Below are 27,982 nucleotides of genomic sequence, written 5' to 3'. Positions count from 1 at the left end.
TATATGTATATTGTATGTCCAATATGTACACGTATCATTACCGATTGAAGCCGACTTATAATAATTACTAATTTACTACAGTTTTACAACAAATATTGAATGTTTTATATTTCGTGATATATTCTGATATAATAACTATATAGTGTTTTATATTGTGTATCACGGCTTCAATAAAATAAAATTCAGGTATGTTATCAACTTCTTACTGTCACTAATCTTCTAACTGCTGGATCAAATTTTATTAATTTGTATGTACAATATTTACTTAATTGATTTGATATTATTTATGGACTTAAAATATAATTATTTGATTTTTCTAGTACATAAGGACGTCCATCTCTGTTTATGTACTGAAACTATGGAGGCACTGCAATGTTTTGTAAATCTGTAATATCACAATGTACTCTTCCTAATGTCTGTCTAATTAAAACTATACTGGTTATAACAGTTAAAACTACAATATTGTCTTTCAGATTATTTTGCAACCCGTGTTGCTGTTTAAATATCTTGCATGGTGTATAAGTAGCAGTGAAGTTACTGGTTATGTTCACATAATCCTAGTATCTACCGTGAAACATCTATAGAGATGCCTGGGGTACTGAAAGAATGAGAGTAGAGCAATTTCTATGTTGATTGTCGCATACCTAATCTTTGTTAATATGTATTTACTTAGAACAACATTTATTCAAAAGAGGACTAAACAAGTTTCTTTCTCATTATTCTTTTGATGAATCTGCATTATGAATGAGTGGTAGAATCATTGAAGTATTAGAATAGTAGAATCAATGTACAGTGTAATAAAAGTTAAATTACACTATTTGCTTCCTATTTGAATTTAAAAATGAATCTGTAATTTTTTTTTTGTTTAATCGAATTAGGTGTTATTTTGCAGAAGTCCATTTCACTACTCGATAGTTGACTCATTGACTCAGTCGCGGTTTGGTCGCCGATGAGTCAACACTAGGCTTCCGAGCTGTATCCGAACTCTAATTAACTCCTGATGATGCCTCGTTCAGAGGCGAAACATGTGTCGCAATATGGGTGTAAATTCAATAATGGTCGGAATTTGATCACCACTGGAGAAGGTCGTAGCTTATTTGTATAATAGTGTGTTGGTTGCTGTATAACTCGAGGGTGTTTTCTTGTCCTTGTGTAGGCTGTGTCGCACCAGTGCAGGATCATGGTTTGTTTTGATTTTTAAATGATTTTGTTGCATGTCAGCATGGCGAGTGTGGAGCAACCATGCTACACTCTGATCAACTTCCCCACAGACACGGAGCCACATAATGAGATGCAATTGAAACTTGATCTAGGTATGTATGTTTGATACCGAAATTATAGATATATCACAATATATTACTACAGTTATTAATATGTGGTTTTTATAATTATCTAAATGTATAATAAAAATGTGCAAAAATCACCATCGCCCAACAGTAGATTCCTAAATAAGAACTGAAATGAACTTTAAAGTTATAGTTTATAAGTTTAATAGTACCGAAATTTTTTTTTTTAATATTTGTGATCAGGAGTCCATATTTAATAGTAAATCATAATCAAAGCCTATTGCTCACAAGTGTGCATGGCAATAATTGTTCATGTACAAGATTTTCATTTAATGATAGACATAGACACCTATGTAATCATCCCACCCTCAGAACCTCAGCTAACTTTCACTAGGCTTCATAATACAACTATCTTAATCATTTTATAAGTTTTAAGGCAAGAGGAAATGATTGATGAAATGACTCTGGCTCATTGACTATAATTACCAAGTTTCTGGCCCATATTTCTATCCATAAAATATAAATGAATGACTATAGATAAAGTTTATTTGAATAAAGAATATTATTATATTATTTAGTCTTTTAATTAGAAAGTATAAAATGCAAGATGTGCAAAAATTGAAGGAATAATAAATTTAATTCAGTTTCTGTGAATGAAAATTAAAACTAGCCTAGGAACAACTAACTAACCTAGGAAAACTATTGAAAATTCAAATAATTGTTGTATTTGAATGTTTAATAGATTCCAAATTTATACATAAGCATTTTACGTCATACGACTCTTATTATTCTTCCAGAAAAAGGTGATACAAAGAAGAAAATAGAAGCTCTAAAGAAGACAATAGGTATCATTCTCTCGGGTGAGAAGATCCCTGGGCTTTTAATGATCATCATTAGGTTTGTGCTGCCACTGCAGGATCATACCATCAAGAAGTTGCTCCTCATATTTTGGGAGATTGTACCCAAAACAACTCCAGATGGCAAGCTGATGCAGGAGATGATTCTTGTGTGTGATGCATACAGGAAGGTGGGTGTTTAATTATAATTTGAAATCTATAAATATGTTAAGCTCTGTAAAGTTTCAACAAAACCCGTACTCGCAAAATTTCGCATTTATAATATTAATAAGATAATAATATAATTAATAAGAAATATAATGTATATATTGTCCAAAGGACAATATATACATTATTTAGTCCCAAGCTAAGCAGAGCTTGTATTATGGGTGCTAGAAAACTGATATAAATACATAAACACATTTTTTTATAAAAACATACTAATAAATACAAATTGTTGTACCATGCGAGGATGGAACCAGCAACCAGCGGAAATAAGGCGTGAGCTAATCGGCTAGATCACAGCGATCGTCAAAATTAAATTTTGAATTATTTTTAGAGATGAGAAATAACAATTTTTATATGAAAGGAGAGGAACTCTTTTCATAAAAAAATTTTTGCAACAGATAGCAAGATATTGCAAGACTGTAGATTATTATTTATTCTGAGTAAGTCGCCGGGTACCTTGATTTATAAGATGCTAAAATAGGAGTGAGATCTGTGACTACTATAATAGTTATAGTTTTCATACTTTTTTTATTTGTATAACACTAGATGTGCTCTAATTTCTCCCTATGGAATAGCCTATGTGTTATTCTGATATATAAACTATATTATTGTAAAATTTCGTTAAAATCTACTGTAGTATTTGCATGAAAGAGTAACAAACATCCATCAATCTATACTCATGCATTTCCATGTTTATAATTTTAGTAAGATAAATTCTTAACTTCTATCAGTAATATATTACATCTTCGTAGGATCTTCAACACCCTAATGAGTTCATCCGTGGCTCCACCCTCCGCTTCTTGTGTAAACTGAAGGAGCCCGAGTTGCTGGAACCTCTGATGCCAGCCATCAGAGCCTGCCTGGAACACAGGCACTCCTATGTCAGGAGGAATGCTGTACTTGCCATTTTCACTATATACCGGTAAGTCATTTTCAATGAGAGTATAAAATTTGAAATTACTTCTTGTACAGTAGTAGCAAATCAGCTGTGAGCAGTATAAACCTCAGAGTAGAGTCACAGGTGCCATCCTCAACAACTACTGGTTGGTGTCAAACATCCAGTGTGGACATATGCTATGAAACAATAGGGTGTGGCTTCACACTTGCACATAGAAATTTTTCAACACTTACAAAGCAAAGCAGTAATCACCAAAATTAGAGCTCTCTGCTTCGTAATGTCTACAGAAATACAAACAAATCTAGAAATGTCATCTGTCAAAGAAGAGATACAGAAAGCCCGTGCAAGATATAAAGGCCGATAAGGCCATAAGAACCAGCCAGCTTTGAATATACTGGATACAAATAACTGTCCATCTAGATTCTAGACTTAGAAGGCCTCTTCTAGCCAACTGTTTCAGATAAACAAATAAATGAGATGGCACCTCACTGAATGTACTTAATCTCTCCTAATACCTACCACAGAATGTTATTATAGCTGGAAGGGCTCATTCCAGATAGAAATTAAATAAAAAAATGTATTAAGGTTTAATTTGTCTATATAAATGACAGGATTGAATTGTATAATATTTTCTTTTTCCACTAGGAACTTTGAGTTCCTGATCCCGGATGCACCAGAGCTCGTTGCCAAGTTTTTGGAAGGTGAACAGGATATGTCATGCAAGAGGAATGCCTTCCTGATGCTTCTCCACGCAGACCAGGAGAGAGCACTCTCCTATCTCGCTTCCAGACTCGACAATGTTCATGGCTTTGGAGATATTCTTCAGTTGGTTATTGTAGAGTTGATTTATAAGGTACATAAATTTTGTTTATATTATCTGTTTACATGTTATTTATTATTTTTAATAGTTTTCTGTAATATGGCATATTTTACATGACTTTGAAAGAAAGTAAGAAAATATGTTTATTCAAGTCACATAAAACAAAAGACAAATAAAAAAATCTAACAAAATTGAATCATTAATGTATGGTATTTAATAGGTCTTTGAGTAGAGGTAACTAATATTCCGTGATGAGGTGGTATGCTGCTAGGATACCTTCATACTATAAATATAAACATAAATGTATATCATCAAAAATATATCATAAAATAAAAAAAAATCAATATATCTGATTATAGCCATAAGGCTAATGGCAGATGGAAAGAGAAAAGGAAAAAAAAAAAGTATATCATCATCATCATCATCTGCTTCTTCTATATCCCATTTATTTGTGATCGGCATAATATGTTTTTCTCTTCCATTCATCCCTGTTCGCAGTCAACTCGTTATTTACTCCATTCTTACCATATCATCTTTCACAGTCCATACATCTTTTCGGTCTTCCTCTCCCCTTATAACCATCTATATTCATAATATATGAACCACAACTTTCCTTAAGATAACATCTTCATTCCTACGCATTACATGCCCATACCACGACAGACGATTACTGTTCAAAATCTACCCTGTACCATCGTAAGCACGGATTATTATATTAGAGTCCGTTAGAAGCCCAAGAAATCCGCAGAACCATACAGGTACGAGACAGACGTTTCCAAATATTTTTCCCTATATATATATACATAGTACTTTCCCTAACATTTTGGTAGCAGAGAGTAATTTCCCTAACAATTACTCTAACCTCTCCGACACCGGCGCCAATTTAAACATAAATTTATATATGTAAAAATGAGTGCAAATGTCCTCAAAATAGCGCGTAAAAGTCCGCGTTCTGTCATTTAATAGATTTGTAACAAGGTAATTAATATTTTCTGTATGTTTAACTTCTAGGTGTGCCACGCGAACCCATCAGAACGATCGCGGTTCATTCGGACTGTATATGGGTTACTCAACTCGACCAGCCCTGCAGTTCGGTACGAGGCTGCAGGCACTCTGGTCACACTCTCTAGTGCTCCTGCCGCTCTTAAGGTGAGTTTAATCTTATTATCCTCATCTCAGCATATAACACTAGCCGCTGGATGTAAGTCTTGTCCAATGATATAGTGCAATTGTCTGGTTTCGCAGTCAGGGATGTATGGGTGTATGTATGTATAAACTTTAATGTTTGTATCTTTAAATCACTAAATCAAACATTTTAGTGATAGTCAAATCTTAAATATGCAAAGTTGAACAGTGTTTCTGTAAAAGAACAACAAATAAGTATCCTGCTCTTTCTTGTTGTACTGCATATGTGTGATAGATTAAAAAAATAATACTTGCATGTATTAAGTTTATTTGAATAAAGATTATTTCTATTGTAGTTTTTCAGGTAATGTAAAGGATATTTTAATTACTTTGAATTAGGCCCTATTAATTATTACTATTATAAATTACTTGCGGCCTTATTACAAAAAGATAAACCTGGTTTAGCACTAGTAATAAACCATTCACCAATGTATTCCTTATTACAAAATGAAGTTTATCTCTAAATCGTGATTCGTCTATGGTCTAAAGTTAGACCTGCGATGTCCCTAGTTTAACAGTGGTCTAAATGCAAAAAATAAAACTCCATTTTAAAAATTGTATTTTAAGTTGTTGTTTTTCGAAAAATATTTTAACTAAATTAAAAATATATTAACTAAAAATATTTAAAGCTAATTTTACGATAATAAAAATATATAAAAGACGGTATTTGTTATGTTTTCACTCATTTGACTTTGAAATAGACACCGTTCGCATCGATCCAATAAAAATATCCCGCCGTTCCTTTTCTCCGTATAGGACTCCTACTTGTAATTTAAAACCTATTTTCAGCCTAATAGTACATTAACAAATATTATATATTAATGAAATAGTTATAATGAAGACATAGATAAATGGAAATAAATTTATTTTTAGTTTATACATTTTTATTTGAAGTAATAATATTTTTGATCTTTTCAGTGTTCTGCTAAAACGGAACGTAATTGTACGCTAACAGACATGAGTGACTGATTTCTGTATGTAATACATAATGAACGATTTAACTGTAGTACTAAGTAGTCCTCTGTTAGATCTGGATTCGTAACAATGTTAGGTTTATTCCAAGTATTAACTTTAGGAATGGTTTACACCTCGACCATTTAGACCACGTTTCGTCCGAGTTTTAACAGATTTTTTGTAATAAGACCGATGATGTTTTTTTATCATTTTTAAACCCCCCCTTGTGATATGGTTCGGCAACAATCACGAAGATTGTTGCCGAACCCCTTCTCCCCCTTTCGAGCTACACGATTAATGGACCGACCCAAAGGATTTTTTTTGAGGGTTGTGGGAGGGTTACATGGTTTTTCGAGACATGTTTTCATATTCATCTGAAATCGAGCTGTAGATGATATAGAGTGGAATATTGTGTGTTGTCTGCAGGCGGCGGCGGCGTGCTACATCGACCTGATCGTGAAGGAGAGCGACAACAACGTGAAGCTGATCGTGGTCGGGCGACTCGCAGCGCTGCGGGACGAAGGCGGAGAGGCAGCCGCACGCGCGCTGCCAGACCTCGCCATGGACGTGCTGCGGGTGCTGGCCGCGCCCGACCTGGACGTGCGCCGCCACACGCTCGCCCTCGGTACGTGAGTGACGTGCTGCGGGTGCTGGCCTGGACGTGCTCTCTCCCTCTTCTAGGACGAAACGTCGACGAAAGACGAAACGAGAAGGCTTCGGTGCCGAGCAGCACTTCTGCAACGCCTCCTCTTCTGGAGCGCGTGCCACTTGAAGTTCTTTCTTACTCGCTCCACAAACTACCGCAACCTCCTAAAGTTGTCCTCCATAGCTTCTTGAGGTGCTCTCCAAGCCTCCTAAAGATGTTCCTTCCTGACCTCCTAAAGTGGTCCCCCTCAGCCTCCTAAGATTGTCCTCTTTAGTCTCGTAAAGTAGTCCTCAGAGTGCGTTGTAACGGAGCGTGTGTTGCAGCCCTGGAGGTGGTGGGTCCGCGCCACGCGGAGGAGCTGGTGGGCGTGCTGCGCAAGGAGGCTGCACGTGCCGCGTCGGCCGACCACGACCACGCCGCCACCTACCGACAGCTGCTCGTGCGCGCGCTGCACAAGGCCGCCGTCAAGGTACACCTCACCATCTCCACCACGACCTCCGAATGCTTCTTTCCCAAGATATTGCTGAATGTTTATGACGCGACCTGTTAAATTGGTGCCCCTGTGACCGGATGAACTTATTTAGCAATTTTTGTTTTGTTTTTATGTACAGTAAAATGTAAATTTCTTTTTATGAAAGACGACAATACGTCACTTCCTTTTCTAGTTCCTATATAAATTATTTCATAATTACATTATTAGTAATAAAAAACAGAATTTGATTGACCTGAAAAATGGATCGAATGAATTAGAACGAGATAGAATAGAGTAGTAGAATATAGTATGCACGATACGAATTTCACCAGATCATTATCGTATAAGAGATATATACGGAGTATTTTTTTATTGTATTTAAAAAAAAAAACTTGTGTGGAAGCGTTTGTAATAAACCGTGCACGTGTGGTGCGGTCAGTTCCCGGAGGTGGCGGGCAGCGTGGCGCCGGCGCTGCTGGAGATGGTGGGCGACGGCTCCGAGCCCGCCGCCGCCGACGTGCTGCAGTTCCTCCGGGTCGCGCTCCACAACTTCGACCACCTGCGGGATCTTGTCTACCAGGTATCTTGCCACACTACAATACCAATTTATTGACTCGCCACGGCACAAAAAAGTACAAGTAATAACTGCGCCTGTATACCTATTTTCCTTTCCTTACGTCCTCTCCAAATGTATCTCTTTCCTTAGCAAGGCATCTGAAAAGGACAGAGGTGCTCTGTTCGAGCCCGATCGGCGAGACTGGCAGTTGTACCGTCGTCGTACTATAGTTTTTTCATATGCATCATAATTAGTATTTTTGGTCAAGATATAGACTCATTTGCAAATAGAGAATATTTGTACCTTGTGAAGTGTAGTAGTGTGCTAGTACAGCATAGCACAAAGAACGAGAGGACGGCCGACCTCCGGCCATCGAATGGTCCAGGTACCTTGCCTCCTTTCATCCAAAAAATCTAATACAGTCCACTTTCCATAATCATTAGCACATTTTAACACCACACATTATAAAATAAAGTGTATTGTGTAATACAAGTAGTAGAGAATTAAAGCAACTGTTGTCACGCGCCGAGAGCACATGATCTGTAAAACGTTAGAGAGGGAGATATTCCCTGCGTAGATGCTGCGGAGTAAACAGAGAGAGTAGAGCTGTGGCTAATGAGCCGATATTTGACGACAGCAACTAATGTCCTAGGGGATATAAGATGACTTAAATAAGTAATACTACGGTCAGTTTCTTAACATTGCTAGAACTAATCTCATTCGAGTAATATGTTTTCTTGTTATAAACATTTATTACAAATGTCATGATACAGAAACTTCTGGAGACGCTGCCAAGCATCCGCGTAGGGAAGGTCGTGCGGTCAGCACTGTGGCTGCTGGCGGAGTTCGCCGACAACAACGAGCGCGCGCTGGCCGCGCTGGACGTGCTGGACGCCGTCATCCCCCCCTCCGCCTCCACCACCAAGGTATTGTGTGGATACAGTTCGCCGACAACAACGAGCGCGCGCTGGCCGCGCTGGACGTGCTGGACGCCGTCATCCCCCCCTCCGCCTCCACCACCAAGGTATTGTGTGGATACAGTTCGCCGACTCAAAAGTATTGTGTACATGCAGTTTGCCGACATCAGGGTATTTTGTCGATACAGTCCGCCGACATCAGGGTATTTTGTCGATACAGTCCGCCGACATCAGGGTATTTTGTCGATACAGTCCGCCGACATCAGGGTATTTTGTCGATACAGTTCGCCGACATCAAAGTATTGTCTGACTACAGATACAGTACTAAACTACTGTATAGTTGGACGACATCAAGGTATTCTGTCGTTAGGGTTCATCGACAACATATGTTACAACATGATAAATATATATGAACAAACTTAAAGCAGAACAATTTGAATTTATAATAGCTTTTCGGTTTTGTGAAAGCACTTTGCACGCAACTATATATGCTTTAAGAAATTTATGTTCTTGTATGCAGGAGCAGGAGGAGGAGGTTACCCAGCCGAAACCCGAGTTGGCGCCGCGGCAGCTAATTACCAGCGATGGCACCTACGCCACACAGTCCGCCTTCAACTTGCCTACGTAAGTTATATATCACTACTTACTAATTTCTCACTCTTTCCTGTTAATATTTATGTATTCTGGTAATAGCCCAGTGGCCGAAATTCTACCGTAACAAATTTTAATATATGTATCTTAGACTTAGGGTTGTCGTATTGTATATTGTCTCAATTAGCAGCAACAAACTCAGGGTTGGTGGATTGTATGTTCTACCATTTAGCAATAAACTCTGAGTTGTCTGGTCCCCCCTATTCAGCCACAAGCTCAGGGTTGTCGGATTGTGTAGTTTCTTATTCAGCAACAAGTTTAGGGTTCTCAGATTTTGTGTTCCCCATTCAGCAATAAGTTCAGGGTTGTCGGATTATGAGTTCTCCAATTCAGCAACAAGCTCAGGGTTCTCGGATTTTGTGTTCTCTCATTCAGCAACAAACTTGGGATTGTTGGATTGTGTATTTTCTTATACAACAACAAGTTTAGGGTTGTCAGATTATGTGTTCTCCAATTTAGCAACAAACTCAGGTTTGTCGGATTATGTGTTCTCCAATTCAGCAATAAGCTCAGGGTTGTCTGATTTTGAATTCTCCTATTCGGCAACAAGCTCAGGGTTGCCGGATTTTGTGCTCTTCCATTCATTAACGAGCTCAGGGTTGTCGGATTGTGTATTATATAATTCAGCAACGATACTAGTGGTGGATGCGTGCGCGTGCGCAGGGCGGCGGCGGGCGAGGCGGGCGCGGCGGCGCTGGGCGCGGCGCTGCGGGCCGGCGACAGCTTCACGGCCGCGTGCGCGTGCTCGGCGCTGGCGCGGCTCGCGCTCAAGCTGCCCGTGCGGCACGCCAACCGCGCGCTCGCAGCCTCCGCCACGCTGCTCGCCTACCACAAGACGCACGGTATGTACTCTTCACGTATGTACGTACAGTACGTACAGGTATGAACAGTACCGTACACGATACAGTAATTTCCATTGATATGTTCCATATTTGAAATATTCCACAAACAATTAATCTGTTATTCACTCCATTATATTCTTTTTTTTAATTTAATCAAGACATTTTTTTTACTATCAGTGCAATACTTTTCCAATGACGCATTCATGCAATAATACCAAAAAAACTCTAGATTTCTTTAGAAATTAAAAGACTTTAGAATAACGTCGTTTGTTCTCGCCACGTTTTTGTAATACGCACTGTTAACGGGATAAAACGTGTTGAAGAACACGAACCTCGTGCGAGTGCTAAATGGTGGATGTGGTCTGCGCAGGTACTGGCGCAGGCGCAGGCACGCCGGGAGCGGCGGGCATGACGGCCGACGACACCGAGCACGGCGCGCGCTGCGTGCAGTCCGCCAGCAGCGCGCCGCCGCCCGTGCGGGCCGCGCTGCTCACCACGCCGCGGGCCGCGCTCGCCGCGCTGCTGCACGCGCCGCCCGCCGCCCGGGTACGTAGTACGTAGTGCAGGCCGCCGCCCGTGCGGGCCGCGCTGCTCACCACGCCGCGGGCCGCGCTCGCCGCGCTGCTGCACGCGCCGCCCGCCGCCCGGGTACGTAGTACGTAGTACGTAGTGCAGGCCGCCGCCCGTGCGGGCCGCGCTGCTCACCACGCCGCGGGCCGCGCTCGCCGCGCTGCTGCACGCGCCGCCCGCCGCCCGGGTACGTAGTACGTAGTACGTAGTACGTAGTGCAGGCCGCCGCCCGTGCGGGCCGCGCTGCTCACCACGCCGCGGGCCGCGCTCGCCGCGCTGCTGCACGCGCCGCCCGCCGCCCGGGTACGTAGTACGTAGTACGTAGTACGTAGTGCAGGCCGCCGCCCGTGCGGGCCGCGCTGCTCACCACGCCGCGGGCCGCGCTCGCCGCGCTGCTGCACGCGCCGCCCGCCGCCCGGGTACGTAGTACGTAGTACGTAGTACGTAGTGCAGGCCGCCGCCCGTGCGGGCCGCGCTGCTCACCACGCCGCGGGCCGCGCTCGCCGCGCTGCTGCACGCGCCGCCCGCCGCCCGGGTACGTAGTACGTAGTACGTAGTACGTAGTGCAGGCCGCCGCCCGTGCGGGCCGCGCTGCTCACCACGCCGCGGGCCGCGCTCGCCGCGCTGCTGCACGCGCCGCCCGCCGCCCGGGTACGTAGTACGTAGTACGTAGTACGTAGTGCAGGCCGCCGCCCGTGCGGGCCGCGCTGCTCACCACGCCGCGGGCCGCGCTCGCCGCGCTGCTGCACGCGCCGCCCGCCGCCCGGGTACGTAGTACGTAGTACGTAGTGCAGGCCGCCGCCCGTGCGGGCCGCGCTGCTCACCACGCCGCGGGCCGCGCTCGCCGCGCTGCTGCACGCGCCGCCCGCCGCCCGGGTACGTAGTACGTAGTACGTAGTGCAGGCCGCCGCCCGTGCGGGCCGCGCTGCTCACCACGCCGCGGGCCGCGCTCGCCGCGCTGCTGCACGCGCCGCCCGCCGCCCGGGTACGTAGTACGTAGTACGTAGTACGTAGTGCAGGCCGCCGCCCGTGCGGGCCGCGCTGCTCACCACGCCGCGGGCCGCGCTCGCCGCGCTGCTGCACGCGCCGCCCGCCGCCCGGGTACGTAGTACGTAGTACGTAGTGCAGGCCGCCGCCCGTGCGGGCCGCGCTGCTCACCACGCCGCGGGCCGCGCTCGCCGCGCTGCTGCACGCGCCGCCCGCCGCCCGGGTACGTAGTACGTAGTACGTAGTGCAGGCCCGCCGCCCGTGCGGGCCGCGCTGCTCACCACGCCGCGGGCCGCGCTCGCCGCGCTGCTGCACGCGCCGCCCGCCGCCCGGGTACGTAGTACGTAGTACGTAGTACGTAGTGCAGGCCGCCGCCCGTGCGGGCCGCGCTGCTCACCACGCCGCGGGCCGCGCTCGCCGCGCTGCTGCACGCGCCGCCCGCCGCCCGGGTACGTAGTACGTAGTACGTAGTACGTAGTGCAGGCCGCCGCCCGTGCGGGCCGCGCTGCTCACCACGCCGCGGGCCGCGCTCGCCGCGCTGCTGCACGCGCCGCCCGCCGCCCGGGTACGTAGTACGTAGTACGTAGTACGTAGTGCAGGCCGCCGCCCGTGCGGGCCGCGCTGCTCACCACGCCGCGGGCCGCGCTCGCCGCGCTGCTGCACGCGCCGCCCGCCGCCCGGGTACGTAGTACGTAGTACGTAGTACGTAGTGCAGGCCGCCGCCCGTGCGGGCCGCGCTGCTCACCACGCCGCGGGCCGCGCTCGCCGCGCTGCTGCACGCGCCGCCCGCCGCCCGGGTACGTAGTACGTAGTACGTAGTACGTAGTGCAGGCCGCCGCCCGTGCGGGCCGCGCTGCTCACCACGCCGCGGGCCGCGCTCGCCGCGCTGCTGCACGCGCCGCCCGCCGCCCGGGTACGTAGTACGTAGTACGTAGTACGTAGTGCAGGCCGCCGCCCGTGCGGGCCGCGCTGCTCACCACGCCGCGGGCCGCGCTCGCCGCGCTGCTGCACGCGCCGCCCGCCGCCCGGGTACGTAGTACGTAGTACGTAGTACGTAGTGCAGGCCGCCGCCCGTGCGGGCCGCGCTGCTCACCACGCCGCGGGCCGCGCTCGCCGCGCTGCTGCACGCGCCGCCCGCCGCCCGGGTACGTAGTACGTAGTACGTAGTACGTAGTACGTAGTGCAGGCCGCCGCCCGTGCGGGCCGCGCTGCTCACCACGCCGCGGGCCGCGCTCGCCGCGCTGCTGCACGCGCCGCCCGCCGCCCGGGTACGTAGTACGTAGTACGTAGTACGTAGTGCAGGCCGCCGCCCGTGCGGGCCGCGCTGCTCACCACGCCGCGGGCCGCGCTCGCCGCGCTGCTGCACGCGCCGCCCGCCGCCCGGGTACGTAGTACGTAGTACGTAGTACGTAGTGCAGGCCGCCGCCCGTGCGGGCCGCGCTGCTCACCACGCCGCGGGCCGCGCTCGCCGCGCTGCTGCACGCGCCGCCCGCCGCCCGGGTACGTAGTACGTAGTACGTAGTACGTAGTGCAGGCCGCCGCCCGTGCGGGCCGCGCTGCTCACCACGCCGCGGGCCGCGCTCGCCGCGCTGCTGCACGCGCCGCCCGCCGCCCGGGTACGTAGTACGTAGTACGTAGTACGTAGTGCAGGCCGCCGCCCGTGCGGGCCGCGCTGCTCACCACGCCGCGGGCCGCGCTCGCCGCGCTGCTGCACGCGCCGCCCGCCGCCCGGGTACGTAGTACGTAGTACGTAGTACGTAGTGCAGGCCGCCGCCCGTGCGGGCCGCGCTGCTCACCACGCCGCGGGCCGCGCTCGCCGCGCTGCTGCACGCGCCGCCCGCCGCCCGGGTACGTAGTACGTAGTGCAGGCCGCCGCCCGTGCGGGCCGCGCTGCTCACCACGCCGCGGGCCGCGCTCGCCGCGCTGCTGCACGCGCCGCCCGCCGCCCGGGTACGTAGTGCAGGCCGCCGCCCGTGCGGGCCGCGCTGCTCACCACGCCGCGGGCCGCGCTCGCCGCGCTGCTGCACGCGCCGCCCGCCGCCCGGGTACGTAGTACGTAGTACGTAGTGCAGGCCGCCGCCCGTGCGGGCCGCGCTGCTCACCACGCCGCGGGCCGCGCTCGCCGCGCTGCTGCACGCGCCGCCCGCCGCCCGGGTACGTAGTACGTAGTACGTAGTGCAGGCCGCCGCCCGTGCGGGCCGCGCTGCTGACGCACTCGCCTCTACATTCGTAGAAAAGATTGTTGGATATAATGATCACAGAGTACTCTATCACAGAGTATGTATTCTTCCACTAAACGTAATTGAACTCATACCTTTTTAGTTTATAATCCATCTGTTCCGCATCCTCGATCTTAACGTGGATCCATATGTATTGTACTTATCTTATTGGTCTGCTCCCCGCAGGAGACGGCCCGCGCCACGCACTCTGTGTCGGTGGAGACAGGTGTACAGTTCGCGGCGCTGGCAGGAGCCGGCGCTGCTGCCGCCGCTCACGACATGTTCGACCTCTCACTCTCCAAGGCTCTGCAGGGTACGTACTTACACGTTTCCATACCTTCCTCACATTGCATTTGCCGTAAATTGTCATAAAATAATAATAATCCGACTCGAAGGACCAAAGATTATTACATATACATAAGCCCTTTATTTCTAATTACTTCTACACGTTTCAAATACATGTTGTTCAAAGAAATTGTACCCTCTCCTCCAGGACGCAGTACAGGTAGCGAGGAGCGTGGCAAGCTGTCGAAGGTGACACAGCTGACGGGTTTCTCGGACCCCGTGTACGCTGAGGCCATCGTCTCCGTCAACCAGTACGACATCGTGCTCGACGTACTCATCGTTAACCAAACCGGTGAGTTAGCTACCCGGTTATTAACCAGTTTTTTTTATACTACTATGATGGTAAATATGGGACACAGTCACCTAGATACATCAAAATAATAATTGCATTTAATAATGTCTAGTAAGACAAATTCAATATTGTGTACTAAGCACTGCTGTGTCTAAACTGTGTCACCCCACCTTACATTTTCCTATTGTTATTTAGTATATAAGATCATTATTTCTATGAATATATTGTTAGTTTATTATCATCTGTAATATACATCGTCTCGACCAACAACCTCGTATCATTCACCCGCAATAGTAAACAAACGTACAGGCATTTGATATTAAATGGTTACCGTAGCCTATGAACGCTTGAAACACCAGGAATGTTACGTACGTGTTCATAATAATAATAATATATTAATACCAACAATTTACACAACGTCATCTAGTCCCAAGGTAAGAGAGTTTGTGTTATGAGTTTGGCGGGAAAGCCAGCGCGCTCAATCGTGATTTTTTTATCTGTTTTGTATTCACTCTTTTTTTATATTCCACATATTATTTTGCAAAACTGCCTGTTCTTTACAATAGGGTCCGTTTTCGATTGCTTGATTCTGCACTATTTATTTTGCAAAGAATTAAAATACATGTGCTTGCTTCTATTTCTTTATTGGAACTAACTTTAAACGGTTTGAACATTTTATAATATAAACAACGAGGTGTCGAGACAGTATGAACTTAGCTTCTAAATAACTGTAAACTAACCTTATATGTATAAATCTATAATTATGTCTATGATCTATCAGATATCCGCCACTTAGTAGTGATAATTAATTATTATAAAAAAGCGCTAAAGGAATCACGATCAAAGAACGCGGGAATACACTAATTGACGACGTATGCGGTCTCTCTCGTTATCAATGCATTATTACAATCTTTCTCGCTTGAACGTTATTTACACGAGAATTATGGATTCTACAGCCGGAGGTTGTAAAAAAAATCCAACCTTTTTCTTAACTTAAATTTATTAATATAAAATAATAATTACAATGCTTATAGTTCGATGTTAGAACAGAATATGATTGATTTATATAATTCTATAAAAATGAAATGTAACTATAGGCATGACGCGATATGGCGTGATGCTCATTGCTGATCAAGCATTTGGTGCCGCGTGCAATGTTTATTGGGGACGGTGCAAATGCAGCAGTCCTTCTATACTAGACTTGCGTAACACCTCCCCTCGTAGAACAGCGACTATTGAAGACGTTTGTCGTAAATTGAGCTGGGGGTTGCTCTGGGTTAACTCTCCTTGTTTCAGGAACAGTGTAGATTCCTTCCATTTCCATATGGTTGACTGGATGAGCTTGCCTGGTGTTGAGGTATTTTATGCGGAATTTATAATATGTAATGCCACAAGCAAGTACGCAAGCACTTACTAGTATTGCATATATCGGTATAGTCGTATGATATATACCGCTGTTATTTTCTGTCTGCAGTGTCAATGGAGGTGCTATTGACATCTTCATATTTGTTTCATGCAGGTGATCCAGTTTGATCGAATTCAGTTTGAATGCGGGTTTCAGGGTTTTGCAAAGGTTTTGTCCGCAGGATAAATGTCTTTTCGTTGGAGTTGGAAAACTCACACTGTAGTGCCTATCGTTGAGTTTCTCGTAAGCTAATTTTGTTAGTGAAACAGTGATGGGGTTGCATGTGCTGTCCCGCTGCTGCGTGGTGATGAGCCTCTGGATACAGTCTTGGGGTGATTGATTCTGCATATTGCTGGGTGCGCCGCATAAGTACCATCTGCTCGTCTTCGGACATTCTGTCTCTATGTATTTAAAATCTTTCTCATGAAGAACAAGGAACGGATGGGGTGGTGATAAGATCTCGTGGTGATTATTGGATATTATACATAATTTATACATATCATACGTAAAAGGATAGATGATGGGAACCTTATATATTATTTTATTATCTATATAATATGAACCTAACTTAATTATATCATATATTTCTCTAGTACTAAATCTATTACTACTTTATCTGTACCATATATAGTAGTTAGGTTATTAATCATAGTGCGGATTGTATACGAATCTAAGACAGAATGGTGCATAGTAGAAGTTTTTATAAAAGCTATTATAGTTAATTATAGTTATCGCTTACTATATCTATAATTTGAGATAAATGGGCATATTTTACTAAATCATAGTCTCGTGTAGCTTCGTTTTCTTTTATCTTACCTACTAAAATGTATATCTTATTCTGATTTGTTACTATATTACTTATGATTTTAGAATACTGAGCAGTCCAATCTTTAGATAAACTAACATGTGCATTAAATTCAGATACTATTTTATTTTCATTATCTTGGAGAGATTTCATTACCTCGTTATACTTTTTACTATTGACCAGGAGCGTCCTGAAACAATTGGGCGCTTTTAGGGACTCTTTTTAATCTAGATTTAGCTACAGGACCACGTTTTTTCTTAGTATAAATATGTATAGGAAGGTCTGCCATTACAACGTCTTGTGTGTAACGGGGCACTAATTTTTGTCGGGAAGCAAAAGGATTTTTTACAAAAATCTGTTGTTCTGGTGAATACTGAAGTTCAGTTTCACGATCCTTATTATGATTTTCAGTAATATTTTGACGGGAGGAATTACAGAGTTCATGAACTGAGTTATATACTAATTTCATTTTATCTTTATGGTTATTCATATATTGCTGTAATAAATGAGTTGAGAGATCTATATCAAATGGATCTCGAGGATCAAAATGGCCAGTTATAATTTCAATCGGTTTACACTTTGTAAAACTATGTATACTACTATTGTAAGCCAGAAGGGCATATGGCATAAGATTTATTACCGATTCAGATTTATTATTTATTTTTAATATACGAAGGTGCTCTAGAATAGTTGAATGGAATCTTTCTACGATACCATTCTCATTCGGTGTATGAGGAGCTATTCTGTGGTGTTGAATTTTATGAACCCTGACGAATTCTGATATAAGTTGGTTGGTGAATTCCGGTCCATTATCAGTAACTATGGTTAGAGGTACGCCATGATGTGTACAAAAGTTTAACAACCCTTGCACGACACTGATGGCTGTGCCATCCCTTAAGGGGTTACATGGGTTTCCTCGGGCAAAAAACGGCCTTTTTTCAATAATTTTTTTTACATATAAAAAATGAAATATTTTAATGAATTTTTTTTTATTTAAAAGATACATATTTAATAAACATTTTGCAAAATTGTCAAAAAAAAATATCAAAATGGCGGTCATTACGACGCCATTTCCGGCAGTCCCTCGGAAAAAAGGTGCCTCCGCGTTGTCAGCAGAACTTCTTTCAGGATCATCTGAAATAAAAATAAAAAATACGTGTTTTAGTAAAGACAATAAACTAGGTATTGGACGAAGGAAAAAAAAAATAAATGAAAATTGGATTTTTGGCAGACGTTTTTATAAAAAAAATGCAAATTTCGATGAAAATTTCTAGTAATTTTTTTTTTTAAAATAGTTGTAATTAAAATAAAAAAAAATCCTTCGTTCAAGACCTTGTAAATGATATCTCGAAGACCTGTGTAAAATTTCATCAAGATCGGTTGAGTAGTTCGCGAGAAATCTTGACAACCGTCTTTGAAAACATAGTTTTGAGAAAAACGCGTTTAAAGTTTTAAGAGACAATAAAAGATAGTATTTTTTTTTATTTTTTTTAACTTACATTGATTCGTCGATTCCTGGGCCATAAAGTAGAGAACCTGCTGCACCTGCATTGTCCAGGGCATCCTTTTGCTCCAGTCTATGACGAATCCTGGCTTCACGAGTCTCGCTGGTAGACTTCTTTTCGGCTGCGGTCACCCGGTTTTCATCCATATTTCGGGCATATTCATGGCAATTTGGGCCAAGTTTTAGGTCCATACCGTGCATAATTAATAATAATGCTGATACGAACACCTTCCGTTATCTGGGTTCTAGACACTTTAAACGGCATTTTTTATCGAATAAAATTCACAACAAACACTTATAACCTCAAAATGAACTTCGTAGTTTAACGAGAAATCACCAAATGAAATATTTTCCAGTAGTTTACCTTATATAAAGAAAAAAAGGGACAAGAATTACAGCTAACAATAGATGAGCTGCAGCTGCGTTTTACCTACTGCGCCCTCAGCCTATACCTGACCTCGACCGTCCACCTTTTCAAGGCTGTATCTCCGAAACTATTAGTCGGATCAACTTGAAAATTTAGGACAATATTCTAGAGATGTTATAGAATTTAATAAGACAAAAAAAAATTTTTCGATTTTTTTTCCCTTAAGTGGTAAGCTTGCGCATACTTAGAAAAAGCATCTACTATAGTTAGAAATTTCTCACTCTGTATAGTTAATAAATCTAAATGAACTAATTCTAATGGTCTTGTGCCTGGTGGAACAATTCTGAACTGTTGTTTGATGGGATTGCGGTCATATTTTGCTTGACCACAAACTGTGCATTCGTTAATAAATTTAGTAATCTGTTCACGCATTTTCGGCCAATAATACTTATGAGATAGAGCTAAATGACATTCGTTAATGCCACGGTGATTCGTCTTTCCATCATGGTACTTATTAATAATCTCCTGTTGCCTCAGATATTCTCTTACATTTTCAACTTCTTTTTTTGTTAATAAAATATTCATAGATGAATTTTTAAATGTTTTTTGTATAATAGGTACTATAGTGTACATATCTAGAAATGGATTTATAAGTAAACCTGTCTTAATTTTTGGATGAACATATTCTTTTATAGCATTAATGATATCTTGTTCGAGATTAGATTTAGATATTTGTATTGATATACGTGTATGAGTATCGAAAGGTTTTGTTAAAATCGGTCTGCCTTTAATATCGCCTACGATGTTTAGAATTAACTGTTTCGTGAATTTATTTAATGGTTCGTCTGTTATGGGTATTTCTAAAATTGGATTTTCGTTGTCAGTATGCACAGTAACAGTATTAGAATTACTTGTAGCATCCGCGACGGTTAATGTTCTTGATTCGTCTACGGTTGGTGCATTTTCAGAGGGATTAACTATAATAGACACAAGTTCGTCATTATGCACTTCAATTCGTGAAAGCGCATCGGCGTTTGTATTCTGTTTACCTTGTTTGTAAACTACTGTAAAATCGTACTCACTCAATTTTAATCGCCATCTGGTAAGACGCGAATTGGGCTCTTTGAGACTCATAACCCACTGGAGTGGTTTATGATCCGTTATAATTTTGAATTTCCTGCGAAACAAGTATGGTCTAAAATACTTTGTTGCCCAAACTATAGCTAAAAGTTCTTTCTCAATAGTGCTATAATGAAGCTCGCTAGAATTGAGTGTTCTGGACGCATATGCAATAGGTTTGTCAGAACCTATTTGTCCTTGAGATAATACTGCACCGATAGCGACGTTAGATGCGTCGGTTGTTAACAAAAACTCTTTATCAAAATTTGGATATTGTAAAATAGGATCATTAGTTAATAGTTTCTTACAATGATTAAAACAGTTAATATAAGTCTGATCTAATGTTATTTTTGAACCCTTTTTTAGACATTGAGTTAACGGTTTAGTGAGGCGTGCGAAATCTGGTATGAATTTTCTATAATACCCTAGAAGGCCAAGAAAACGTTTGATTTCAGTTGTAGTTTTAGGTAAGGGGTAATTCTCAATAGCGTGGATTTTATTAGGGTTAGGCTTCACTCCTTCACTACATATAACATGTCCCAAAAACTCAGTCTCTAATTTTAAAAATTCAGACTTATCCATTTGTATCTTAAAATTGGATTCTCTTAATTTAGTGAATACTTTTTCTAAATTTAGGATATGTTCCTGTAGTGAGGTACTGTATACTATTATGTCATCTAAATATACGAGACATATGTCATTTTGAAGGTCTTTCAACAAGTTATCCATAACTCGTTGAAAAGTTGATGGTGAATTTTTAAGACCCATTGGCATTCTTAAAAATTCGTAATGACCGTTCTCTACATTAAAAGCAGTTTTGTGAATATCCTCTGAACTCATTTCTACCTGATAGAATCCACTAGCTAAATCCAAAGTAGTGAAGTACTGACACCTTCCAAGTTTGTCTAAAACATCTGTTATATTAGGTATGGGGTATTTGTCATCAATCGTTTTCTCATTAACCTTTCTAAAGTCAACGACAAGACGCCACTTGACTTTCCCTGATGCATCCGCCTTTTTGGGTACTATCCAAATCGGTGAACACCATGCAGAGTCAGATGGTCTTATGATATTTTGTTCAAGCATCTTATGAATCTGGTCTCTAACCTCTTGTCGATGAACATATGGATATCTATAACTTTTTGTGTGTACTGGAACTTCATCTGTAGTTTTTATCTTATGTTTGATCTTGTTGGTGAATGTAAGTGGTTCGCCCTCAAGATAAAACACATCAGCATAGTTTGCACGTAATTGTTGTAAATTAATTCTTTCTTCCTCATTTAAGTGATCTGTACGGAGGCGAGATAATACGTCTTTAGTACGATCAGATAAAGTTTCAGTATTTTCACATTCATGGTTAAATATTTCAGCTTCAATTGGTCGATCCATTGAAAAGACAATATCATTACGCGTAGTGTTACTTAACTCGACCCAAGCTCTATTATTAACTACTTTTGTTACGCAATCGGAAATTAAACAGTTACAAATAATTTGATTTTCAATTAGTACATCGCCATCCTTGGTATTTACTGGTAATCTAACTAATTTTGAAGAGTTTGCTGGTATAATCTCTTCATAGAGATTTACGTTACGTGAATCATACATCTGTATAGGTATCTGCGTATTACGAGTGATTAGTAATTTATTTTTTAAATCAATATTTGAATCCCATATGTCAAGCAAATCAAAGCCTAATAATCCATCGAAATAATGGTGAAATTTGTATATAAAAAATTTTATATTATCATTTTCGTTAAATTCTGGGAAACAAGGCAAGTTAATAGAGTAATCATTTTTACTGGTAGCATGTACATTTGTTACTTCAAATGGTTCGTAATTAAGAGGAATGTGACTGAAATACTTTTGTACAGCTTCTGGACTGATGAAAGATTGATTTGCTCCCGTATCAATTAAAAATTTAAGAGGTGGATTACTAATCTGAATATACCCTAATTGTCTTTGTATATGGAAATTTAACTCTATTTTGGTTTTTCTGATGTTATAGCTTCCTGAAAATTTGAATTGTCCTGCACATGTGATGCTTGTTCAACCTCTTCCATTACCGGCATATCGGTATTGAAATCTTGTTCGGTGTTAAAGTAATAATCATTATATTGGTCGTAATTATAACAGTTTTCATATTCGTATTCCGGATAATAATAAATGTCACTATAATTATCGGTATATGCGGGATAAAATTCGTTGAAGTTTGCTTCGCGTGTTTTAAAATAGTTACTAGGCGGCGGGTTCCCGAATTTTCGCCAGTCATGTCCATGAGGAGGTAATACTTTAGGGACATACGTGCTAACACCACTCATTGGGCGCGGCGAGTTTTTAAAATTAAACTGTTGAGGCGGCTGCCTGTTAGGAAGTCGGAAAACGTTACTTTGAGGGTTATAGTTTGGTGGGGGTGCGCGCATAATTTGTTGAGTACGAGTGGGACCTCGTGGTGGTAATCCGTGTGGTAGTACATTATGTTTCCACCCTTGGTTTGGTTGCGGTTGAGTTGTAGATTGCCGTGTATTGAAACCCTGTTGTCTAGACGGTCCCGGCATATTGAAAGGAATGGATTTCGGTATAAAGTTATTTAGGGGTAAGTTATGCGAATTATGAGCTTGTTGCCAATCCTTTTTTTGTACGGTATTTTCATAGCGCTGTTGCATATATAAGGTATTGAGCTCCTCTTGAACAAATTCAAGGGCTCTTTCTATGGTTTCAGGGCGCATACAGCGTATCCTGTAACCCAAGGGGTCTTTTAAACCACGTAAGTACGCTTGAAGAGTAAGCTTTTTATAAAGCGCGCGTTTAGCCTCTATAGTTGTTTGAATTGATTCGTGAAGTGATATGTATGTCATTAAGGTGCTGTATAAATTTTGACAACGCTCGTAGAATTCCTGGGGGGTGCTAGAACCTTGCGTCTGTACAGATAAGTCACTGTATAAAGCTGTTTCATCACGATGATCGGCGAAATTATTGATTAATGCACTCCTAATACCCTGCCAATTTTCTGGTAACCCGTTAGAATTAATAAGTCTAGCAGCTTGTCCCGAAATCTTATTTAAGATTCCGTTAATTAACGCTAAATTAGCTAGTTCATTGCCCGGTTCAGTATTACAGTGTGTTAAAACTAACTGGTCACAAATATTAATAAATCTTGTTAAAATATGTGGATTGCCGTCGAATTCCGGCACTAACCTAAGGGACTTATATATGGTATCGATGTCGCTGCTGTTCATTTCTATATGTAAATTTCTATGTTGGTCTAAAATATTAATTCTACTATTACTTGACTTACTACTACCTATCCTAATATTCCGTGATTCTCTAGGATGAAAAATCTTGGATACTTAAAATTACACACATAAAATAATATTAAAATATATTAAAGTATGGGAAGTAAGGACTGAGAAAGATTCTAAGTACTTACTGCATATTACTCAAACGTAGAGCAGGTACAGGCGGATCTTGATACACTTTCGAATTTTTGAATAACTCCACTGTAGAAATCCCGTAGAATTCGAATACTCAAATATATATATATATATATTTTTTTATGAGTATCCTACCGACTGCGCCAATTATGGATTCTACAGCCGGAGGTTGTAAAAAAAATCCAACCTTTTTCTTAACTTAAATTTATTAATATAAAATAATAATTACAATGCTTATAGTTCGATGTTAGAACAGAATATGATTGATTTATATAATTCTATAAAAATGAAATGTAACTATAGGCATGACGCGATATGGCGTGATGCTCATTGCTGATCAAGCATTTGGTGCCGCGTGCAATGTTTATTGGGGACAGTGCAAATGCAGCAGTCCTTCTATACTAGGCTTGCGTAACACGAGAAAGAGCGTACATATAAAGGTAGCTATTGTGTTCCTAAATGCAATGCATCTGAGAGCAGTAAATTAATAACTATTGGTAGATTTACTGCCAAGGTATTCTCTGCTATCTGTACTCGCGGCCGTAAAATGTTATATAAAAGATGTGACGTGGTGGCACAGACGACACGCTGGTGAACTGCACGGTGGAGCTGGCCACGCTGGGCGACCTGCGGCTGGTGGAGCGGCCGGCCAGCGTGGTGCTCGGTCCGAGGGACTTCACCTCCATCAAGGCGCACGTCAAGGTCGCCTCCACTGAGAATGCCATCATTTTTGGGAACATTGGTAAGTGGCACTCGTTTCTTAACATATTCAATATTTCAGTTTCAATGCTTTGAATTTAAAAATTGTCCTTTTCGTTTTTTGACAAACCAAACTCAACAATCTCAATAACGCATACCAATCAAGTAACGCAAAAATAAACTAGATTTAGCAATAGATAGAGTGATTCAAGGGGAAGGTTTATATGTATAATACACTAGTTGACCCGCGCTACTTCGTCTGCGTTTCATTTTATAATAATGCAATATTTTTCATTGCAATCTCAGCTCCTATCGGTCGTAGCGTAATGTTATATAGCTATATAGTTTTCCTCGAAAAGAGGACTATATAGTATAGACGTACACGCGTATGAAGCCGGGGTGGGCAACTAGTGTAATTTAAAAAAATTGATAACATTTTATTATCGATATGAGGACGATGTCTGCGCGCGCGGTGTTTTTGCAAGTCAGAGGACTCGTAGAATCATAAGGTCGCATGTCGCATGAGACTTGCGACAAGAAATGCTTTGTAGCACCGTGCAATATGGATTACGATTATTTGTGGTCAGTGTACGAGGTGAGCGGTGCGTCTATGGACCGCGGCGTGGTGGTGCTGAACGACATCCACGTAGACATCGTGGACTACATCCAGCCCGCCGACTGCAGCGACGCTGACTTCCGCCAGATGTGGGCAGAGTTCGAGTGGGAGAACAAGGTTCGGTTTTGGTTTTGTTTAAATTTGATTATCTTCTCCACAAAAACATTGCCATAATATACAAAGCTATTTGGCCATGAAAAATTTGTAGAGAACTAGTACTGGGTATCCGAAGAATCTGTGTCACGGGTCACCCAGGTTCCCTCCACTATATCTTATATTCTAAAATTTATAAATTACTAGTACAATTAAAAGAGGGATATGGCTACTATAAGAGACAAAGAGTGCATAAATAATACATTTATTTTCTCCACAAAAACATTGCCATAATATACAGTGTAACAAAGCCATTTGACCACGAACAACTTGTGGATTACTGGTGCCTGTACTATCTGAATCTGAAGGACTGTGTCTCGGGGCACCCGGGTCTCCTCGACTATATCGTACATTCTAAGATTTGTAAGTATAATTGAAAGAGGGATACGGCTACTATATATAAAAGACAAAGAGAATATTGTGTAGTGTATATAATGAATGCAAAAGTATTTACAAATAGATTTTTTTTTTTTTTATTTATTACATTGTATATTTTAATTTGCAGGTGGCTGTTAACACAAACATTACAGACCTTCGTGAATATTTGGATCATCTGCTATCGTCCACCAACATGAAGTGTCTAACTCCTAATAAGGTAACAACATTAAAAAACTACTTTTATATGTATAAACAGCAACACAGTGGAATCAAATCAAATCGAAAATTATTTATTCTTACGGAACCTCTGACTCGACTGATCTGTTTAGGTTACGACCACTGATTAGACTTTTTTCTTTTGCAATAGCGGTGAATGATGGTGATCACTTTATTCTCCCAAAATCAAATTTAACAATGAATCTGTATTATTGTAAACATGTACAACATTTATTTGAAAATAATACTAGGTGAGTTTCTTGTCAGTTCTTCTCATCTCGAAATCATTCCGAACTGACGGTAGGAACGAGGAATTGGAGATATCATAAGACTCTGTAGTGGAGTAATTGTGTGATGTTACTGTATAACACGAAGGTGTGTGTGTCTGTTTGTGCGCAGGCTCTGTCGGGCCAGTGCGGGTTCATGGCCGCGAACCTGTACGCGCGCTCCATCTTCGGGGAGGACGCGCTCGCCAACCTCAGCATCGAGACGCCGCTACACCGCGCCAACGCACCCGTCGTCGGACACGTGCGCATCCGCGCCAAGACACAGGTACGAAGACACGTGCGCATCCGCGCCAAGACACAGGTACGACGACACGTGCGCATCCGCGCCAAGACACAGGTACGAAGACACGTGCGCATCCGCGCCAAGACACAGGTACGAAGACACGTGCGCATCCGCGCCAAGACACAGGTACTACCACACGTGCACATCCGCGCCAACACGCAGGTACTACCACACGTGCACATCCGCGCCAACACGCAGGTACTACCACACGTGCACATCCGCGCCAACACGCAGGTACTACCACACGTGCACATCCGCGCCAACACGCAGGTACTACCACACGTGCACATCCGCGCCAACACGCAGGTACTACCACACGTGCACATCCGCGCCAACACGCAGGTACTACCACACGTGCACATCCGCGCCAACACGCAGGTACTACCACACGTGCACATCCGCGCCAACACGCAGGTACTACCACACGTGCACATCCGCGCCAACACGCAGGTACTACCACACGTGCACATCCGCGCCAACACGCAGGTACTACCACACGTGCACATCCGCGCCAACACGCAGGTACTACCACACGTGCACATCCGCGCCAACACGCAGGTACTACCACACGTGCACATCCGCGCCAACACGCAGGTACTACCACACGTGCACATCCGCGCCAACACGCAGGTACTACCACACGTGCACATCCGCGCCAACACGCAGGTACTACCACACGTGCACATCCGCGCCAACACGCAGGTACTACCACACATGCACATCCGCGCCAATACGCAGGTACTAGGACACGTGTGCATCCGCGCCAAGACGCAGATACTACCACACGTGCACATGTACTAGGTACAAGTGCGCCAAGACCGCAGATGCGCACGTGTCCACACAGGTTCTTCACACTTTATATCACCTGCTTTTTCCTTATCCCATTTACTTGGAGTCGGCGTAATATGGTTTTCTGTTCCGTTCATCCTATGTTTATTTTATTTTGAACCTGATTTTAATGCCAGGATTCCGTGGACTTGATTAGTAATAAAATACATTGTATCCGCAGGGTATGGCCCTCAGCCTGGGCGACAAGATCAACACGATGCAGAAGGCGCCACCACAGAAGCCGCCCACACTGACGCCCGCCGCTTAGACATAATTAATACAATAAATATGTACGATATATCTTAATTGAATAGTTATTATTATTATAAAATTACTATAAACATTGGGAGTATTAAAAATATCAACTGACTTCCTACAATAAATGTGATCATACATACATTATAATATTTCCAATTGCAGTTGATGGGTTGACAAAAAATTACAGGTACTATACAGGTAGTTACTATAACTGCGCCACTTGCAAGTTTACTGTAATTACTTTTAAACTCGTTTGTAGTACACATTCAGAATATAGCCTAGGCGAGGTCATAAGATGACTCGTCTAGTTATACTAGTATTACCTACTACTATATACCTAGTCGAAATATAGAGAGACAAACTGTATTAACAAAGATTTACTATAATCAACACTAATTTTTATCGGTAAAATTACTGAAAGAAAGAATTGTTAACAGTTAGTGCCATGGGGTTTTACTCATGTTATGCCTAATAATGCCAAGAAAAATCGTTGATATCCGGCTCGAAGGACCATAAAGATGTATGAGTTTGCTGTGACCCATACAATCTGGATGCTAAGATGTATAAATGATAAGTCCGGGCAGCTTTCCAGCTTGATTTATTGAATACACGACGATTGAGTGCGGATTGATGCTTACTTGTGAGTATTTGGTGTACTGAAGGGGAAATTGTATGTGTAAGCGTTATATGGACGTGGAGCAGTGTCAAATGCTGACGGCTGTATGTACACAGGCCATATCCTGCAAAAAAATCTGTATCTCCTCAAAAAAAAAAGAAGTCTAAATCTGATCATATCTTCCCTGGAAAGCGCTATCGCGCTACTCGGCACTCTAACAGTTGAAATATATCCCCGTCCGATCGATCCCTCGTCCAATTCAAACGGGGATCGAAATTACAACGCCTGAGCCGAGGTTCGAACCTCTAGCGGT

General features: G+C 43.0%; 1 protein-coding gene across 1 annotated transcript; it reads left to right on the top strand.

Annotated features, from left to right (window-relative positions):
- Positions 1-18: 18 nt before the first annotated feature.
- LOC131854082 (coatomer subunit beta) lies at positions 19-27,830 on the top strand. The gene is made up of 32 exons (XM_059205206.1): positions 19-186; positions 1,222-1,313; positions 2,084-2,313; positions 3,103-3,272; positions 3,894-4,101; positions 5,080-5,217; positions 6,634-6,832; positions 7,177-7,322; positions 7,765-7,905; positions 8,655-8,807; positions 9,319-9,422; positions 10,113-10,291; positions 10,662-10,837; positions 11,078-11,164; positions 11,310-11,396; positions 11,542-11,628; positions 11,876-11,962; positions 12,211-12,297; positions 12,443-12,529; positions 12,675-12,761; positions 12,907-12,993; positions 13,030-13,116; positions 13,262-13,348; positions 13,610-13,696; positions 13,916-14,002; positions 14,254-14,380; positions 14,561-14,704; positions 23,916-24,077; positions 24,622-24,767; positions 25,309-25,398; positions 25,797-25,949; positions 26,977-27,830. The coding sequence occupies exons 2-32, from the start codon at positions 1,223-1,225 to the stop codon at positions 27,061-27,063; spliced, it is 3,888 nt and encodes a 1,295-aa protein (XP_059061189.1). The 5' UTR covers positions 19-186; position 1,222; the 3' UTR covers positions 27,064-27,830.
- The last annotated feature ends 152 nt before the right edge of the window (positions 27,831-27,982 follow it).

Source organism: Achroia grisella, unplaced genomic scaffold, assembly GCF_030625045.1.
Source record: "Achroia grisella isolate CSIRO2021 unplaced genomic scaffold, CSIRO_AGI_Agris_v1 utg947, whole genome shotgun sequence".
Classification (NCBI taxonomy): Eukaryota; Metazoa; Arthropoda; class Insecta; order Lepidoptera; family Pyralidae; genus Achroia; species Achroia grisella.
This window is presented reverse-complemented; position numbering and strand designations above follow the sequence as displayed.

Coding starts and splice junctions, on each gene's coding strand:
- LOC131854082 (XM_059205206.1), top strand. CDS start 1,223: ATGGCGAGTGTGGAGCAACCATGCTACACTCTGATCAACTTCCCCACA. Junction 7,323..7,764: donor TGCACAAGGCCGCCGTCAAG/GTACACCTCACC, acceptor TGGTGCGGTCAG/TTCCCGGAGGTGGCGGGCAG. Junction 13,117..13,261: donor ACGCGCCGCCCGCCGCCCGG/GTACGTAGTACG, acceptor CGTAGTACGTAG/TGCAGGCCGCCGCCCGTGCG.